Source organism: Bombina bombina, chromosome 9 (genome assembly GCF_027579735.1).
Source record: "Bombina bombina isolate aBomBom1 chromosome 9, aBomBom1.pri, whole genome shotgun sequence".
NCBI lineage: Eukaryota > Metazoa > Chordata > Amphibia > Anura > Bombinatoridae > Bombina > Bombina bombina.
The window spans coordinates 65,953,946-65,975,237 of NC_069507.1; the positions used below are offsets into that span (position 1 = coordinate 65,953,946).

A 21,292-nucleotide genomic window follows, 5' to 3' on the forward strand; every position below is an offset into this window, starting at 1 on the left:
AAAATCTGTAACACACAAATGCTGCATATCTGATGGTTGCATTAGGTAATTGTAACATTTTTAAACCTAGGTTACAGATTTTTCTTTAGGCTTCTCTAGGGAGCACAAAAGTTGGAACAAAAGCAAGAGGTATGTAATGTCATATTATCTAAGAATTCAATATTCAAAATATTTTATTTTCACCATATTGTATTAAATATGGCATAATATTCAAAATTACCCCAAGGACAATAAAAACCACCATACCACATCGATTTGAAATTCTTTATTCCCAATTTACCCCAAAGAATGCTAAAATACCATTGCACAGACCAGAAACTAATAATTATTTTATAATAAAAGCAACAGTGGAATTTCCAAACTAACAAAATAATGTTCATCATTGGGAGGTACCAAGACAAATTAACAAATGTGGTGGCTGTATAGACTTAACAAACATGCAAAATAAAAAAATATTAAATGGAATAATGTTTTACATAAAATACAGTGTTTTATATCTGTGTTCAGTTACTTAAAACCATTTAGTACAGATAGTTTCTTTAGCTGGCAAGGCATCCAACCATGTACCGTATATTATTATTATTATTATTATTCTTTATTTATAAAGCGCCAACAGATTCCGCAGCGCTGTTCATAGGTAACAAAGATAAAAGGACAGTACAATATGAGACACCAGACAAAATTTAACAAACAAATACAGGAGGAATTGGGAGCCCTGTTCCCGTGGGAACTTACAATCTAAATGGGTAGGAGGGTGAGAAACAGGAGGTGGGGACTGCAAAGGTGGGAGTGATGTTAGTGTGAAGTTAGATGAGGGCAACTATTAGGCAAGTGGAATTCATTAGTTACTGATTTGGTTATAGGCTTCCCTGAACAAGAAGGTCTTTAGGGAGCGTTTAAAGGAGGAGAGGTTGGGGGAAAGTCTGACAGCACGAGGAAGTGCGTTCCAGAGGGTTGGTGCCGCACGAGAGAAGTCCTGTAGTCTAGCATGAGAGGAGGTGATGGTAGAAGAGGCAAGGAGTAGATCGTTGTTGGATCTTAGGGGACGGGCTGGAGTATATTTGTTGATGAGTGAGGACAGGTATGGGGGGGCTGCATTGGTAAGGGCTTTGTAGGTCAAAGTGAGAATTTTGAATTTAATTCTGCTGTGAATGGGGAGCCAGTGAAGGGACTCACAGAGGGGTGCGGCAGATACAGAGCGTCGGGAGAGGTGGATTAGCCTAGCAGAGGCATTTAGGATGGATTGAAGAGGGGAGAGGTGGGAGAGAAGGAGGCCAGTTAGTAGGTTATTACAGTAGTCAAGTCGGGAGATTACAAGGGAATGGATTAGCTGTTTAGTAGTTTCAGCGCTCAGAAAAGGACGGATTTTGGAGATATTGCGTAGGTGGTTGCGACAGGATGAAGAGAGCGATTGGATGTGGGGTATGAAGGACAGATTGGAGTCAAGTGTAACTCCAAGGCAGCGGACTTGTATATGTAAAATATCATGAATCTCAGGGTCTTATATGAAAAAGGTCACAGCTCACTGGATGTTTAGTTAATAATCTTGGATCTTAGCTTTTCTTTCATGATCAACCTAAATAATTTGCACTGGTAATTAATTCCTTCCACAATCAGCCATATGTATTAAGTGATCCGGTAATAATCAAAAGGGCTATTCTCAGATGATTAATTGAGTCCTACAAACTGAAATTCAATTAAAAGTTAGAAGTACTTGAGTTTAGAATTATACAAACAGCCAATAGAGCAAACAAAATGTTATTGTTTACTAAACTAATGTACTTTACTCTCTAAGTCCTAATATTGATTTCTACTGTAGTCTTCTTACACATAGCCCTGTACAATTCTATAACCATTATGTTCTGTCCCAATTGGTCTTCCAATGATCTTCTGTGCTTGTTAACTGGCCTTTAGGTCTAATCTCACTTATTTATCTAGATATGTCTTTTACCTTCAACATGTCCACTGCCACGTTGTTCCAGCCTCTCACATTTTCTACTTTACTTTTGTCTCAACTACTCCTCATTATCTTTAGTATACAAATTTAAAAGATAATCTACTGTGTTGGTAAAGGCGCTATATATTCTAGATGATGGACCCTTTACTCTTTATCTGTGAAATATTTTTTTATCAATTTAACACGTAACTATGAAAACTTTAGTATAGTGTTGATCAACATTTTACATACATAATATAACAAAAAGATAATAATTATGTATCAAGGTTTAAGTTAGTGATTAGCTTCCCAAACATTTGCAATAATTTATTTTCCCCCTATTTTACTCTGATGGTATCTCTAAATGTTCCCAATTAAAACCATAACACTTTTATCTTTTATGTTCTTCCCATTTTAGCAATTGTATGTGGTGGTCCTTTGTATTACCAAACGTTGTGAATGTATAATTCCTTAACAACTCTCCTGCTAGAGTTTATAAACATTTTAGTATTGTTGACAATAATGTGGTAGGAAGTTCCTTACAGAGAGGATTTATCTGTGTTCAAATACAATATCCAAAGACCATTATGCCTCAAAATATAGCTAATATTTTGGTTACTTTTTTTTCTATAACACAATATCAAATGCTTATTTTATTGTGATTGTATTTTAATTTTTTTATGGGAACTAAGGATGGTAAAGACTGCCTTTTAAAGTCCTTTATATTTAAATACATTTCTTCTATCATTATTGGTTTGCTCTTAGGATCTGTGGATGATTACATTTCCTAATGGCCTGACTGTAACTTCTACAAATATTTGTTGATCTGTATTAATATTTATTAGTTGTGCTTCTGATTGCTTACTTATGTGTATTATAAAAATAGTTAAATTATTATTTGCAGAATCTATGAAATTAATTTGTGTTAGAGAACAGTTTAGGTTAAGGTTACTTGTGGGATGGAATGCAATTGAAATTTATCAAGTCACATTGGTTTTAATAGTTCCTATGTATATTTTTTTTTGCAGATGATTTACTAAACCTCACCCAACTTTCTATATTTTTGGAACTCATTTTCATGGAATAACATTGAAGCTGGTAAAGTTGGTGAGGCCACTACGTAGGATTAAGCTTCTTACTCATAAAAATGTTTTAACCATACTAAGCACTGGGTACCACTGGATACCACTATCCATTTCTCGATAAGACACCTAGAAGCTGATCCATGTCTATAGTGGAAATTGCAATGTCCAATATTCAGTGAAGTTCTCTCCTTATCCATCATCTTTTCTCACTGTCAGGATGCTAATGTCTCCTCATGTCCATTTCTGAAATACAAAATGACAGTTGTAGCAATTTTCTATTATATTGACTCATTTAAAAAAACAGATTTCACCTCTTAGTGTGAATGGTCACTTACACTTTCTTGTGTAAAAGCTGAAGAAAATAACCCAAAAACTCATTAATACGACATAACGCTCCCGGAAGGATTTAACCTAAGTCTGCTATATAAATGAAGCAAGAAAAGTACCACAGATAAAGTTATTTTTTGGGGTTCACCATAGGAATAATAAAAACAAATTATGTTTCATGTTCCTGTAATTATGGGTGCCCCCATTTTTTTAACCTTTGTTACACGGCAGGTATCTGAAGGAGAGTTATTGCACATGTGCAAACACATCAGCACTGGAATACAGGGAAAGAGATTTCAAAATGGCTGCACAAATGACTAGAGGGTGGCGGGGAATAACCTCAATAATATGCTTTTAATATGTATTTAGAGTTTTATTTCTCGTTAATATACATAAGATTTATAATATTCAAGGGCTAGTTCTATAGTTTTTATTAATGACCTTGGACCTTATTCTCTAAACCTCTCTGGTCATGTGACATTATCTCAAAAGATCCATCAGTGCTTTGAAATACAGGACAAATTTATATTGAGAGATGTGTATCTACCAAAAAGAGGCATCACATGTGTTAAAGTAACCAATACAAATTCAAGTTTATTGGAACTATGAGATCATAATTAAAGCGACAAAAAACATAAAATTGAAATGTTACAGGATAAGGATGCAAAATTAATAATGAATGCAAATAGCAAAACTGTTTTACTATGCACAATTAAGCTTTTTCATACTTATGATATATTTTATATCTCAAAGTGTTTTTGTCCCTTTAAAGTCCCCTTTTAACACCTGAATTTGAATTGTATTTGCGATAAAACATGTTATATTATCAGTGCTGGGTGCTACCAGCTGTATGTTTTCTCCCCTGCGATATTCTCCATTCCAGATAGCTTAATTACTTTCTAGAGGAGGCAACTCGACCACTCTCCGGGAGCTCTAGTATTTGTCCAAACCCCAACTCCTATAAATATTTCCTTTTTTCACAGAGTACCTATTATTATTATCATCTATTTGAAGAGCGCTAACAGATTCTGCTAATAAAACTGTGAAATGCATAGTATAACTTTCGAGAAAAATGTGTGGGGACTTTATAACTACTTAATCAGCTTCTTATTCATCCTTTGAGATAACAATTGCGATTGGGGTCTCCTCTTACGCTAGCATTTGGTTCATTTCATTCTTGTTTTTTTTCTTTGCAGCAAAACAGATACACTCAAAGTGGACTTGAAATCTAAGGAGGATAAATTACTGCTATCTTGTTACCTTTCTTGATTAGGATTCAGCTGAATACTTCATTGTGCTCAGGGACAGAACTACCGGTGGTGCAGAAGTTGCGACTGCGACCGGGCCCGGCAGGTCCAACCCTCAGGGGGGCTCCAGCTTCATCAGTATAACAATAATTTTTTTTTTTAACAAAAAATTTTTCCACATTTTTTTCCCTCCAACAAACTTGTTTTTTTCACATTTCGCACCTGGGTGACACCCTCCAGAAATACATGTAGAGATGCATAGATTTTTTTTTATTAGAGAGGCCAGCATTTGTGAACATTAGAGGGACTGGGGACTGCTAGCCTAAACCTGCCTGCCTATCTGTGCTCACTGCTCAGTGACGTGTGGAGCAGTGGAGTCACTCACTGCTGTGCTGTCTCTCTAAACGTGAACTGGGAAATCATGAGGGGGGTGCCTGGCACCTGACCGCATGACTGTCTGACACTGTCTCTAAAATGAAGGAGCCACGTATGATGCCCACCAGACCGGTACGGTTACGGTACACTAAGTGCACACTAAAGAGGTAGGAGGGGAGGGTGGGCAGGGGTCCGGGGGTGGACAGAGTGCAGAGGTGATTGGCCATAAGAAGCGGTAGGCACGCTGCCCAGGGCTGTGCACTGACAGACTTGGAACAGAGTCAGAGAGCAGAATTTTCATAGTTTGCGCGCCTAAACCTTTTCTTCAGTGGTTTATTTTAGAGTGCTCTGTTTATGTTTCATTTGATGCTCTGCTGAGCCAGGGAGCAGCTCTAGGCATGAGCTTTATAATTAAGGCAGTGCAGTTTACATATTTTGTATGTGTGTGTGTCTGAGTTTTTGTGTGTGTGTGTCTGAGTGTTTTTGTGTGTGTGTGTGTCTCAGTGTTTTTGTGTGTGTGTTTCTGTGTGTGTGCCTGAGTGTGTTTCCGAGTGTTTGTGTGTGCATCTGAGTGTGCTTTTAAGTGTGTCTGAGTTTTTGTGTGTGTGTGTGTCTCATTGTTTTTGTGTGTGTGTGTGTCTCAGTGTTTTTGTGTGTGTGTTTCTGTGTGTGTGCCTGAGTGTGTTTCCGAGTGTTTGTGTGTGCATCTGAGTGTGCTTTTAAGTGTGTCTGAGTGTTTGTATGTGTGTGTGTCTGTGTTTTTGTGTGTGTCTGCTTTCTGGGGGGGGTGACACCATAACTTACCGCACCGGGTGACACCAACCCTAGTGACGCCACTGAACAGTATTAAATCAAAGCGTTGCCACAGGTTACCACGGCAACACTCTGAAACATTTGCTGCTGAGCGGGAAAGGAGGAGGCAGGAGCTGTCTACGCGAATGCAGCAGTAACCTCCCAGGGACTGTGAAGTGGAAGGAAGAGGTAAGTCCAGGGCCGGCTTAATGATGGGACCAAGTGGGTTCATCGGTCCCAGGCGACACTTCAGTCTGTCATATCTGATCAGACTGCTCCTGTCCTCTCTTGAAGCAGGCAGCCCAACGCCTGTTCTCAATAGAACACACATTCCTTTTAAAAATATTCACAGATCAGAACGTCACCGGAGTTATTTATTTGCAACCAAAAACTTAGAAGAACATTATTTGCAGAGGCAACCTGACTGTGAATTTGTGCTCCTTAAAGGGACAGTCAACACCAGAATTTTTGTTGCCCCTGCAAACTGCCCCCTTATTTCAGTTCTTTTGACAGACTTGCATTTTAGCCAATCAGTGCTCACTCCTCAGTAAATTCACATGCGTGAGCTCAATGTTATCTATATCAAACACATGAACTAATGCCCTCTACTGGCGAAAAACCATTCCAATTAGAGGCGGCCTTCAAGGTCTAAGAAATTAGCATATGAACCTCCTAGGTTTAGCTTTCAACTAAGAATACCAAAAGAACAAAGCAAGAGGAAGGGAAGGAAGAGGAGGAGTCTGTGATTCAAGCAGGTCTGCTCCCCTGCAGCTTCCAGAGGCGGTTGTTCGCGCCAGGAACCCTTACTCCCTAAGGGAAAAAGACACTGCGGCCGGTTTTCTGTTTTAGATCCTGGTAAAGCCTTCCACAGCGTGAGTTGCCATATACGCTGAATAAGACCTTTTTTTTACCCGGAGCTTGCTGAAAGCTGTGAGAGCAAGCTCCCCAAAAGGGTAAATGAACTATCTTTGATAACCCCCCTGTTTTCCCTGCGATGGAGATAGGGGTAGACAGCCAAGACTCTCAGTAACAAACACCACTGAACTTGACAATTCTCCCTCTCCTACCCTGACTCTTACACTATGCGGTGTTCAGCTGAATTTCCTCCTCAATAGAAGCCCAGATTTTACCTGTCTGCTCTCCCCACCCACCGGTGCTGCGAGTGGGGATTAGACAGTGCGGCGGGCTCAAAGGGGTGCACCAACAGGGAACTGCCTTGTGTAACGGCTGGATCCTTCTTACCGCTGCCTTGGAAAGGAGTACACAGTCGCCTGCGCTGTGACAGAGAGGCCGCAAACGCCGGTATTGTCCGCTGTAGAGGAGGGACGCTCAAACGCATCTAGCCAGCAGCAAGTAACCGGCAGTCCCTGGAGAAGTCCCCCACCCGCCTCAAATTTTTACACCTGATCAGGTCCAACTACCTGGGCCCTCTTCTTGGCGGAAGACAAGCTCTCATCTAAGGAGTGACCCTGCCTGCCTGTCCTCCCCACCCACCGGTGCTGCGTGTGGGGAAGTGACGGTGCATTCGTGGGGTCACGCTGTTTGGTAACGCTTGAAAGGGGTTCTGCTTCCCTACACTGGACCTGCGAGGAGGAGCTCCTGGCCGCATACATATTTGAGAAGCGGTGTCCGCCGGAGATTCCCTGCAGCAGCGGTGAGAGTCTGAGCTGTGGGCCTCAAGGACAAAGACCAGACCAGCCTCGCGTAATATCCTTCACTGCTACAACACCCCATGGATGCAAGCGGTGCTCAAGGAGCTATCTCGCTGGAGGGGTGAGTGTCTGGTAAAGACTTTCTGTGTAATATTTTTACTTTGCGCTCTGCAACTTTCAGCCAGCTTGGGGGACATTGAGTATATGCTGGCACATAGCTAAAAAGTACTGTCTCTACCTCTAAATAAACTCCTCTCGAAGGACTGCACCATAATACCCCCCAAACTCAGCTTGGGACTTTTTTTGCTGGCTGAGAAAACCCATAGGGCTAAGGTTATCAAGAAAGGAAATAAATGGGAAGAGGATATAGAGCTAGATAAAAGCCCAAGGGTCTAACAGAGGCTGCTAAAGGAATCCTGAATCTCTCTGATTGCTGTTTGCTTTTTTTTCTTTTTTGGTTCTTCTGTTCTTTTCTCTTCTTCCCTCTCCTGGGTATTCTCTGGGTATATGAATACATATTTGTGGATATCTCATTATCCTGTTTGCTTCATGCTTATGTTACCCAAATAATGCCCTATAGGGGTTTGAAAGTGTGATTTTTCAATGTGTGACTACTCTAACCTTTTAACTATTATGTTATACCAAACCAAAGAGTAACACTGATTGCATAGCTAAATGACAAGTTGATACATTTATCCTGTTAATATTTGTTTCATTGTTATAGACAAGATTGTTACTTTTTATCTCTGTTTTGCACTATACCTCACAAGGGAATTAAGAGTAGATCAATTAGTGCAAGGTAGAGCACACTTAAAATTAATCAGATAAAGTAGACAGTTCTTTGGTCCTATAGACAGTGATATATTTTTTCTGTTTTTGACTTTTCAGAAGGTATTTAGCTTAAACTTAAGAGGCCAGAAGCAAGACCTGCATTAGTCAGTAGGACCAACTGATTTTCTGTGCTGTGGTTCACTGCTTAACTTTGTTTTCTGTAGATGCAATTGTGTGTATGTTACATATGAGATCCACATATAGATTATAGGGTATTCTTTTAGTATACATGGTTCAATGGTTTTACTCCTTCTTACAATAGATTTTCCCACAAAAGAAAAAGGGGAAAAAAGTCTCTTAAATCCACGGGCTCATTTTAAAGAGTATACTTTCGATATTCAAGGCAGAGAACAAAATTATTGATCAAGCAGGGTTTGCATCGCTCAGCGTTGGTTTTTATACCACCCTTTCTAATCGCCATTTCCTGGTCTTCCTATTAATTTAATCACAGGGGTTTTCTTTTTTATATATTTTTTTTTTCTCTCCTCACTTGAGCACTGTCACATTCACATTCCGTCCCTCTTTCAATTCTCCTTTTTTTTTTTTTCTCCCTCTTAGTCTCACTATACCCCAATCCGGGGCTTGATCTCTAACTACTCACAGTATTTAAGCACACTTTGAATCACATTTTTTCATTTTATGGACAAATTTTTCACACCCAAACACAATCCAGGCATGGCGACCAAGAATAGGGAACGCAAGAATAAGAATGCATCGGATGCTTCAGCAGAAAATACCAATGAAGGCACCCCATCAAAAACCCAAAAGATCATGGTATCACAGGATAATCAAGAGTTGGTAGCGAGTATTCTAGAAGCTATTTCACCAAAATTTGAGTCATTAAAGAAAGAAATCAAACAAGACCTCATATCTCTCACAGCAGAAATTAGACAATTTTCTGCAAGATTACAGGAAGTAGAACAGCGAGTTTCTGACTTGGAAGATACCACAAATACATACATCCCCATGATAGAAAGTAATCAAAATGAGATATTGAAATTACAAGATAAGATTGATGATCTAGAGAATAGATCCAGGAGGAATAATCTTAGAATAATCAGATTTCCTGACCCGTTTAAACAAGAAGACCTTATAAATACTGTAACCAAAATATTACCTACTTTGCTAAAAATTCCTCCAACCCACCCACCTATCTTGATTGAAAAAGCCCACCGCTTGGGGAGAGCCACAGAAAATCTAATCAATACAAATCGACCTAGGCCAATCATAACAAGGTTTTTAAACTTTCAAGATAAAATGTTATACCTACAGCATTATCGCAAAAATCAACCAATCATGTTTGAAGGTAACAAAATTCTCCTTTTCCAGGATTTCTCAATTGAGACCTCCAGGAAGAGGAAAGAGCTCTCCCCAATTTGCGGAAAATTGATCAAAGAAGGTTGGCAAGCCACGGTTATATACCCTGCTAGGCTCAAGCTAATTTACAAGGAGCAAACTTATTTTTTTGACTCTGCTGAAGAAGCAGCGAAAAAATTAGCTGAATATGGGATTAAATATTAGTATCATGGCTGGTAACTCAAATCGTTTGTAACTAAAATGTTTTACTACTTCCTGTTTCTTATCCACTCACAAGTTTTTGGTGGTTCAGGGAGCATGGTAGTTGATTATTCAAAATGACTTTGAGGCACAGGTAATATGAGTGATTGTATTTATTCAATAGGTTCATCAGCTAATTAATACAATACTGTCTCTCACAGGCATCATTGAAGGCCCAATTATTTAATATTCAATAATCGCTTAGTCTTGCTAGAATGTATAAATTGTGGCAATTTACACCCAGTTATAGCTTGACATGAATGTCTCTTGTAATTAAAAACTGGGTCTGAGAGTAAGTGAAATTATTATGCTGCAATCTTTTGGGCCTTTGTCTCTTTCTCTATTTTCATATGCAACTCCCGTGTTAGTTAATAAAACCAGCTTATCTATATCTCTTCTGGGTTAACCAATTTATCAATGTATTAGAAAATATGAGGTCGAATGTAATTATTTTTGATAGGCCTGAATTCCTCTGTGAGGCTTTAGGCATGACTTTGTAATCTCATCGAATTGTATGATGTTATTTCTTTTCTATGTTATGTATTGTGCATTTAACCTCAATAAAAAAAAAAAAAATTAAAAAAAAAAAAAAAAGAGAACAAAGCAAAATTGGTTATAAAAGTAAATTGGAAAGTTGTTTAAAATTACAGGCCCTATTTGAATCATGAAAGTTTTTTTGGACTTGACTGGCCCTTTAATATTTCTTCCCAAACATGTATGGAGAGAAAAAATTTCTGTAAGCTAACTATTAGAGTTGTTCTCCAATCAGTGCTCTAGCTACAACAAAAGTGCCATATGGAGAGAGCGCTTATTGGACAACAATTCAAACCCTTAACTCACAGAAAAATGGACTTTTGAAGTGGGTCGTGAAGCGCGGGGTATCTGAATTTCATATCTATATTAAAAAGTAATTTATAGTGCATCTTTGATACAACTGATTAATTAAACTCCATCTAAAATATTGCTAACATTCTGGATCTGTTTTTATAAAGGGGAGAGTTTACCATCACTTTAAGTATATATAAGTGCAACTTTTGCTACCTTGGGTAGTTTTGTATTTAGTTATTTTCCCTAACAATCGGCCAGATTACTTGTTCTGCGTTATGAGCGGCTTGGTAATAACTTGCAAGTTATTTCCACCGCTCACCTTTAATAGCGCTGCTATTACAGGTTTTCCAAAAATCTGCGTTGAGCTCCATGCCGCACACAAATACCATCGCTGCTTTGAGCATAAATGATTTCCCCATAGACATCAATGGAGAGAGCCAGCTAAAAAAAGCCTAACACTTGCAATAAAGGAGCGTAAAGCTCTGTAACGCAACCCCATTGATTCCTATGGGGAAAGAAAATGTATGTTTAAACCTAACACCCTAACATAAACCCCGTCTAAACACACCTAATATGCTGCTCCCAACATCGCCAATGCCTACATTACACTTATTAACCCCTAATCTGCCACCCCCGACATCGCCGACACCTACATTACACTTATTAACCCCTAAACCTCTGGCCTCCCACATCACTAACACTAAATAAATATATTAACCCCTAAACCTAACCCTAAAGTCTAACCCTAACTTTAATATAATTAAAATAAATCTAAATAAAACTTACTATCATTACCTAACTAATTCCTATTTAAAACTAAATACTTTACCTGTAAAATAAACCCTAAGATAGCTACAATATAACTAATAGTTACTTTGTAGCTATCTTAGGTTTAATTTTTATCTCACAGCTAAGTTTGAAGTTATTTTAACTAGGTAAACTAGTTAGTAAATAGTTATTAACTATTTACTATCTAGTTAAAATAAATACAAATTTACCTGTAAAATAAAACCTAACCTGAGTTACACTAACACCTAACATTACACTAAAATTAAAATAAAATTACATTAATTAAATAGAATTAAGTAAATTGCAAAAAAAAAAATAAACACTAAATTACACAAAATAAAAAATAAATGATCAAATATTTAAACTAATTACACCTAATCTAATAGCCCTATCAAAATAAAAAAAGCCCCCACAAAATAAAAAAAACCTAGCCTAAACTAAACTGCCAATAGCCCTTAAAAGGGCCTTTTTGCGGGGCATTGCCCGAAAGAAATCAGCTCTTTTACCTGTAAAAAAAAATACAAACAACCCCCCAACAGTAAAACCCACTACCCACACAACCAAACCCCCCAAATAAAATCTTATCTAAAAAACCTAAGCTCCCCATTACCCTGTAAAGGGCATTTGGATGGGCATTGACCTAAAAAGAGCATTTAGCTCTTTTTCTGTGCCTAAACCCTAATCTAAAAATAAAACCCACCCAATAAACCCTTAATAAAATCTAACACTATCCCCCGAAGATCCACTTACAGTTTTTGAAGACCAGACATCCATCCTCATCAAGCCGGGAGAAGTCTTCATCCAAGCGGGCAGATGTCCTCAACGAAGCCGGGAGAAGTCTTCATCCAAGCGGCAAGAAGTCGTCCTCCAGGTGGGCAGAAGTCTTCATCCAGATGGCATCTTCTATCTTCATCCTTCCGAGGCGGAGCGGCTCCATCTTCAAGACATCTGGCGCGGAGCATCCTCTTTCACTGGATCTTGAAGAATGAAAGTTCCTTTAAATGACGTCATCCAAGATGGCGTCCCTAGAATTCTGATTGGCTGATAGAATTCTATCAGCCAATCGGAATTAAAGGGTAAAAAATCCTATTGGCTGATGCAATCAGCCAATAGAATTGAGCTTCAATCCTATTGATTTATTGGATCAGCCAATAGGATTTTTTACCCTTTAATTCTGATTGGCTGATAGAATTCTATCAGTCAATCGGAATTCAAGGGATACCATCTTGGATGACGTCATTTAAAGGAACCTTCATTCTTCAAGATCCAGTGCAAGGAGAGGATGCTCCATGCTGGATGTCTTGAAGATGGAGCCACTCTGCGTCAGAAGGATGAAGATGCTGTCTGGATGAAGACTTCTGCCCACCTGGAGGATGACTTCTTGCCGCTTGGATGAATACTTCTCCCGGCTTCGTTGAGGACTTCTGCCCGCTTGGATGAAGACTTCTCCCGGCTTCGTTGAGGACTTCTGCCCGCTTGGATGAAGACTTCTCCCGGCTTGATGAGGATGGTTGTCCGGTCTTCAAAAACTGTAAGTGGATCTTTGGGGGTTAGTGTTAGGTTTTATTAAGGGTTTATTGGGTGGGTTTTATTTTTAGCTTAGGGTTTTGGGCACAGACAAAGAGCTAAATGCCATTTTAAGGGTAATGCCCATCCAAATGCCCTTTTCAGGGCAATGGGGAGCTTAGGTTTTTTAGATAGGATTTTATTTGGGGAGTTTGGTTGTGTGGGTGGTGGGTTTTACTGTTGGGGGGTTGTTTGTATTTTGTTTTACAGGTAAAAGAGCCGATTTCTTTGGGGCAATGCATCGCAAAAGGCCCTATAAGGGCTATTGGCAGTTTAGTTTAGGCTAGGGTTTTTTTTTTATTTTGGGGGGGCTTTTTTATTTTGATAGGGCTATTAGATTAGGTGTAATTAGTTTAAATATTTGATAATTTCTTTTTTATTTTGTATAATTTAGTTAATTGTATTTAATTAATGTAATTTATTTAATTTTAGTGTAAAGTTAGGTGTTAGTGTGAGGCAGGTTAGGTTTTATTTTACAGGTAAATTTGTATTTATTTTTACTAGATAGTTAGTAAATAGTTAATAACTATTTACTAACTAGTCTACCTAGTTAAAATAAATACAAACTTAGCTGTGAAATAAAAATAAAACCTAAGATAGCTACAATGTAACTATTAGCCTTGAGGGAGATCTGGGGGAGATCTGGGGGCTCCCACCCTCTCCTGCCCGGCGATCGTGCCTGTAGAGTGACAGGCATCGCCGGGGCATCCTATTTTGCATGGTGACACAGCGCAACTTTATTTATACTTAACAATGTTAAATATAGGAGCAGGGGGCATGCTGCTTAGAAGCCTGTATCTCAGGCATCTAAGCAGCTACAGACCCCCAAGACCCACCATTGGAAAGGTAATCGCCTAACCTTCCTTTCCATCAGTGTAAGTCTTGAAAAAGAAAAAAAAAAGTAAAAAAATTTTGTTCAAAAAATAAAAAAATAAAAATAAAAAAAAATTAAAAAATCTTAGCATCCAGGTGGGAAAGTGCTTAGCACTCAAAGGGTTAAAGTTAGGGGTGTTAGGGTTAGACTTAGGGTTGGGGTTAATAACTTTAGTATAGTGGCGGCGGTGACGTTGGGGGCGGCAGATTAGGGGTTAATAATATTTAACTAGTGTTGGCGATGCGGGAGTGCCGTGGTTTAGGGGTTAATTAAATAATAATAAATATAATGTAGGTTGTGGAGATGTTAGGGGCGGCAGATTAGGGGTTAATATTATTTAACTAGTGTTTGCGAGGCGGGAGTGCGTCGGTTTAGGGGTTAATATGTTTATTATAGTGGCGGCGATGTCCGGAGCGGCAGATTAGGGGTTAATATTTTTATTATAGTGTTTGCGATGCGGGAGGGCCTCGGTTTAGGGGTTAATAGGTTGTTTATGGGTGTTAGTGTACTTTGTAACACTTTAGTTATGAGTTTTATGCTACAGCTTTGTAGCGCAAAACCTATAACTACTGACTTTAGATGGCGGTACGAATCTTGTAGTTATTGGCTGTACCGCTCACTATTTGGCCTCCCAGGCAAAACTCGTAATACTGGCGCTATAGAAGTCCCATTGAAAAAGGACTTTTTGAAAGATGTGGCAGTTACGTTGCGTTAAGGCCAAAAAAGTGTGCGGTACAGCTATACCTACAAGACTCGTAATAGCAGCGGTAGTGAAAAAGCAGCGTTATGAGGCTTTTTCACTCATAACCCAAAACTCGTAATCTAGCCAAATTAGAGGCAGCTGCAATATACCTTTTGGACACTCATATAAAATTATAGATAACACTGTTTATCTCTGGCTGCCAGAAAACAGCTACCATATTTTAACTGTTGACTTGTCTTTTATCATGGGCCAGTCACAATATTCGCTACAGGGTTACCAATAACTAATGGCTCTGTCACAAATAATTGCAACGTTATTAAGTTCTTGCCCAGGACTGATTCCTTGCTACTTTCATAATTAAATAAGTTATCTTCTGAGGAACTTCGTCACCTTAGTACAGTATGTAACAATTTATAATGCACACAAAGATCTGTCTTACCTGCTCGTCTGTTAAATGACTCAGAATCTAGAATGGGAACAAGGAATACATTAATGTTAAAACTGGCCTTGCTGCAAATAATGTAATTTATTTTAGAAGCGTTATTATGTAGAAATAGTAGTATTTTTTTTTGAGAAACAAATACAGCATGTTTCAGTATTTACATATATCTGTGGACTATTTAACAGAAAGACATTGTATGGAGAGCGCTAATATTTAGTTTTGTATTGTGACAGCCAAGGGTTAATAAAACAATGATTTTACTGTAGAACAGAGCCTACCGATGACATTTAAGATGTGGCCAACAAGACAGAGACATGGAAGTTGGTAGAAATTCTTGTTGCAGAAAGCAGCTAACACTTAGGGCTAGATTTATGAAGCCACTACGGCAGCCCTACGGCAGCAAGTTCTCACTAGAACTTGCTCGCCGTGATTTATCAATCAGCGGTCACAAGACCGCTGCTTCCCTAAGCTGTTCGCCACCTCTAAACTGGCGAAATTCAATCTCTTCGGTCGAGTCCGACCGAGGAGATTGACAGCTCCTGCCCGCGTGTGATTGGCTGTGCGCGGGCAGGGGGCGGGATTGCACGCGAGCTCAAAATTGCGCTCGTGTGCAATGCCAAATACCTGTGGGTAATTTCGCCCGACCACAGGCGAACTGAGGCGTATAGAGGCGCTTATACGCGCCCCTGTACGCCTCAGCTATAATAAATATAGCCCTAAGGAATGTCGGTGTAATGGAATAAAGTAAAATGTAATTAAAGAAAAAGCAAAGCTGCCCTCACCTGCAAAGTTATTGTCCAGCATGTGTTTCTTTATCATGTACAGTTTAAGAGCAATAAAAGAAACTGCTAATATTGCCCCGACACAAGCTCCGATTACTGCATATTTTATTTCTGTAAAACAAAGATAGAAAGAATACAGTGGCATCAACACATCCAGTACAGTATAGAATCTAGATGTGTATATGTGTAGTACGTCTTAACAGAGCTGTCTCTCATGACATTCAAAGTAGGGATTCTACTCTACTGATGCTATTTTTTTGTACATGTTTGTGAGTATTCCAATACAATTTGGAATAATTCTATAACAGGCATATGTTCAATACAATCGGAAATGGCCACTGACACCCTTTTAGATTATAGTTTAATATATGGGGGCCGATTAATCATCGGTCTGTCCGACATGATTCGCTCAACGGATCATATCCGACAGACATTGATGAATGCCGACAGCATACGCTGTCGGCATTTATCATTGCACAATCAGTTCTTGTGAACTGCTTGTGCAATGTCGCCCCCTGCAGATTCGCAGCTGATTGGCCGTTAGCAGGGGGTGTCAATCAGCCCGATCATATAGGATCAGGCAGATGGATGTCCGCAGCCTCAGAGCAGGCTGACCAGTTATGGAGCAGCGGTCTTAAGACCGTTGCTTCATGACCGCTGTTTTGGGCGAGCCTGAAGGCTCGCACGGAAACAGGTGCATAAAGCTCCATTCGGAGCTTGATAATTCAGCCCCATAGTCTAAAAATTTTTAACCTATATTTTTCACTGTTGTATAGTCTTTCAGTAGTGGGTGGGATAGGAATGTACATGTGTATATGTATTTAGTAGACATATACTGTATGTGATATACGTGATATCTTACACAGCAAATTAAATCTGTAGGAAACCTGAGGGGAAAAAAGCACAACCACAACATCGTGAAATAGTGTTTAGAAATAATTTTCTTACAATTTTTATTTTTATTTCACATTCACATTTTTTTTCACAGGTTACAGTAATTTCATCTTTTATAAACAGGATTTCAATCTACAATTGTGTCTTTATGATTGGAAATTATGAGTTGCTGTTCCTTCTTGTTTATTGGCAACTGAAACCATTTTAATGGCATTTAAAAGTAAACTGAAGATCCAAATATGTTGTTTGAATAATCCTTTGTTTACAATATGTAGAACCTTGTGTTGTCATATTCTTACAGTAAAAGATATTTACCATCCAAATTTTGGGGTCGATCACAATCCTGTAAAAAACATATCAAATAATGTATCTACAAAGTTCCCCATAAACTTTAATGGTGCTTTTCTGTTGATAGCTTTTCTAAAGGATTATGATTTACCCCCTTGTTTTGTACACTGAGGTTTAGAACTTTTGTAGATGTTTGAAACCTTGGGGCCGATTTATGATGGCCCAAATGGGGCCATATCCCCTGTTTCCGCGCGAACCTTCAGGCTCACCGGAATCCGCAGTTAAGAAGCAGCGGTCTTAAAACCTCTGCTCCTTAACTGTATCTGCCGCCTCTTAGCGGCGTACAGCAATCAACCCGATCTAATACGAGGGCTTTATAAGTCAGAGGGAGAATTTTGTGTTTAATCCTGGAGGCAAGAAGAAGTCAGTGAAGGGATTGGCAGAGAGGTGCGGCAGATGAAGAGCGACGTGTAAGGAAGATGAGCAGAGGCATTCATTATGGATGGTAAAGGAGCTAGGCGGCAGCTAGGGAGACCAGAGAGGATAGTGTTGCAGTTGTCGAGGTGGGAAAGGATGAGAGAGTGGATTAAAATCTTAGTTGTGTCTTGTGTAAGGAAATGTCTGATTTTATCGATGTTTTTAAGGTGGAAGCGGCAGGCTTTAGCCGAGGACTGAATGTGAGGAGTGAAAGATCTGAGTCAAGTGTGACCCCAAGACATCGGGCATATGAGGTTGGGGTAATGATGGAGTTATAAACAGTTATAGAGACATGGGGTGTGGAGATTTTGGAAGAAGTGGGGGGGGGGGAGCTCAGTTTTGGAGAGATTTAGCTTGAGGTAGTGAGAGGACATCCAAGATGAGATATGAGAGAGACAGTTAGTGACACGGGTTAGCAAGGAAGGAGATAGTTCTGCTTCAGAGAGGTAGATTTGGGTATCGTTGGCATACAGATGATAGTGAAACCCGTGGGACTTTATTAAGGAACCTAATGAGGAAGTATAGATTGAGAAGAGAAGGGGACCGAGGACAGAGCCTTGCAGTACCCCAACAGAAAGAGGTAATGGGGCAGAGGATGCCCCAGAGAAGGCTTCACTAAAGGTACGGTTAGATAGGAAGAAAACGAAGAGAGATCCGTGTCGCAGATGCCGAAGGATTGGAGGGTATGGAGCAAAAGAGGGTGGTCGACAGTATCAAAGGCTGCAGACAGATCAAGGAGGATAAGTAGAGAGAAGTGGCCTTTGGATTTTGCTGTAAGTAGGTCGTTGGTAACCTTAATAATTGCTGTCTCTGTTGAGTGAAGGGGCAAAATCCAGATTGCAGTGGCTCAAGGAGAGAGTTTAATGTAAGGAAATGGGATAGACGTGCATATACTAGTTTTTCAAGAAGCTTGAGGCAAGAGGGAGTAGGGAAATAGGGCAGTAGTAGGATAGGGAGGTTGGATCGAGAGAAATTTTTTGAGGATAGGTGTGACTAATGCATGTTTAAGATATTTTGGAACTATACCAGTGCTGAGGGAGAGGTTGAAGATATGTGTGAGTATAGGGGCAAGGGTAGAAGAGAGGGAGGGGAGTAGTTTTGAGGGGATGGGGTTGAGGGGACAGGTAGTGAGGTGAGAGGATAGTATAAGGGCAGAAATGTCTTCCTCTGTAACAGGGGCAAAAAAGTTAAATTTATGGCTAGGTGGGTTTTGGATGATTGTGAGCTTTTGAGGGGGTGGGTGACCATTAGTGTGTTGAGAGCTGATTTCCTTTCTGATGGAGTCGATTTTGTTGTTGAAGTAGCTTGCAAAATCTTGAGTTGAGAGAAAAGTTGTGGTGGGAGGTAGGGGTAGGCAGAGAAGAGTATTAAATGTGGAGAACAGACGTTTTGGGTTTGAAGAAAGAGTAGAGATAAGAGTGGAGAAGTAATGTTGCTTATATAGATTAAGGGCAGAATAGAAGAGTTCAAGATGAATTTATAGTGAAGAAAGTCAGCAGAACTCCGAGATTTCCTCCAGTGTCACTCAGCAGTACGGGAACATCTACGCAGATGCCATGTCAGAGGAAAAACGTATCAAATAGTTTTCAACCGAAAAACAATATTAAAGTCTATGGGGATTTTTGTAGATAAATAATTTGAAAAGCTTTTCTAAAGAATTGTGATCAACTCCAAAGTGTACGGAGAGTTTTGTAAATAGATCTTTTGATAAACTTTTTTACAGGATTGTGATCAACCCTGTAAGGGATTGGAAACTTTTCATGATTCCATACACAAATAATTAATCAAAAAATTAGGGCAGGATTAGAAATGGTGCGCCAACATTAGTGCATGCGCAAAATAAGAATATTACAGGCTCTTTAATTTGTGCATGCATTACAAGTTGAAAGTAAACCGGAATGCAAGAGCACAATTGGGTTTAGGGCGACTGAAAGTGTTGGGGATAAAAAAATAGAAAATACATAAATATATACTGTTACACTCATGTAAACACTATCGGCTAAAAATAATTTCATAAATATTAATAAAAAATATTTATAAGAGTCAAAAGGTAAATGGTTATGTATTTGACTGCAAAAAAAGAAAAATATATATACAGTGGGCTCTATTTATCATTCATTTTAGAATTACGACTTTCAATTCTCCTATGAACTCGCCGCATCTCGCCCTTGCAAAGGCGCACATGTGCGCCAATATTTATCATTAAACCAGTAGTATTTTATCGCTGATTTCCATTGTCGAGATGCGGCGGATTATTGATAAATCTTGCCGCAATTTTTTAAAATGCGCCTTATTTATCATTAAAACAGCTTTCAATGTCGATTATTTCGAGCCAATAATGTTAATATCATTTTTTTTTATTTTATTTTTATCCTTTGTTTTTTAATAACTAATATAATACTTTTCTAAATTTTTTAATCCATTTGAATATTATACTTTTTTTAAAAAATTTTAAATCCATTTTAATATAACCTGCCATTACATCAATATTGACTGCATTACTTCCTCAATATTTAATTGACAAATATTCAATATTGTGTTTTTAAAATATTGATTTTTAAAATATATATATATATATATATATATATATATATATTTATATATATATATGTGCATGTATATTTTTTTAGCTCATAGCTGACATGATCCAAGCCCCCTTGGCATGACCCACATGACTATTTCAAAAGTGTTTCTAGGGACAGTAAACTATTGCCATTGTACCTTTATTAATATTAATACAATTTTACATTTCTTTTCTGGTGAAATTTCTTTTTTGTAAATAATCTTATTTTAAACTAAACATAGTAGTTCATATGCTAATTTCATGGCTGCCTCTTATCACAGGCTTTTGAAATATCTTTTCAAAAGAGTTTGAAATTACACGTTGGCCATATAGATAACACTCTGTTCAGGCACTGGGGTTACTACACAATGCTAATGCAAGAGAATAGATAAGAATCAGTCATAGTCATGTCATCAGTGAGCTGGAAGAAGTCCAAGGTAACCACAGATTTAAAAAAAAGTGTATTAATATAACTGAGTTGTTAATGCTAAACATTAAACTCACAAATAAAGTGAATATCAATCTTTTGCAAACAATAAAAAAATAGATAGTAGACTGTCCCTTATTCAATCTCATACATTGTTATATTGATTTCAGTGTTATGTTTATAATAATTTATCTGGACACCAATACACGGTTAAACATAAATATTTATTTTTTATCACAAAAATAAAAAAAAAATTGGTCACATTATGAAAAATCAAAATGTATTGTTACATTTTTTCTATTTTAAGGCGCATTTCATGCAAACTTGAATAGTTTTCTTTAAGTCCTTTTTCAGCTTTCTTTAATACCTCCAATAACTGTTTCTTGTTAATCAATATGTTTTGATCTTCAGGTACTGTATAAAATAAAGAATAAGGTTATTCTTATGTATTTTTAAATCCATATATAAACACATGTCTGATATACTCACCCCAGTCATAATTAATGGTATCAGAGGAATCATTTGAACTATTTTCCTCATGGACCTCTCTGTCCACCTCTTCTTCTTGCATCACTGTGTAAAATGAAATTTTATATTTTACTCCCCTTTTGTATATTAAAAATAATTCATTATCCTTTTTTTTTTATTTCTCTCTCTCTCTCTCTCTCTCTCTCTCTATCTATATATATATATATATATATATATATATATATATATATATATATATATATATATATATATATAATATTCGGTACAATATATATATAGTACAATATTCTGTTATTACTAGAATTTTTTTAATATATTATTACTTACTATCTTCTAAATCGTCTTCCTGCACAAGCACTTGTTCTATT

At 38.2% G+C, this 21,292-nt stretch overlaps 1 protein-coding gene across 3 annotated transcripts in view; it reads right to left on the reverse strand.

The window, feature by feature from the left end:
- Window positions 1-250: 250 nt before the first annotated feature.
- Window positions 251-21,292, reverse strand: part of TMEM273 (transmembrane protein 273) — an 80,101-nt gene continuing 59,059 nt past the window's right edge. For all 3 annotated transcript variants that reach the window (XM_053692186.1, XM_053692185.1, XM_053692187.1), the window contains 3 exons: window positions 15,787-15,897; window positions 15,002-15,028; window positions 251-3,264 (listed from right to left, as the gene is read on the reverse strand). In XM_053692186.1, the coding sequence (XP_053548161.1) occupies window positions 3,242-3,264; window positions 15,002-15,028; window positions 15,787-15,897 (161 nt within the window). In that variant the 3' untranslated portion in view covers window positions 251-3,241. The remainder of the gene's footprint in view (window positions 3,265-15,001; window positions 15,029-15,786; window positions 15,898-21,292) is intronic.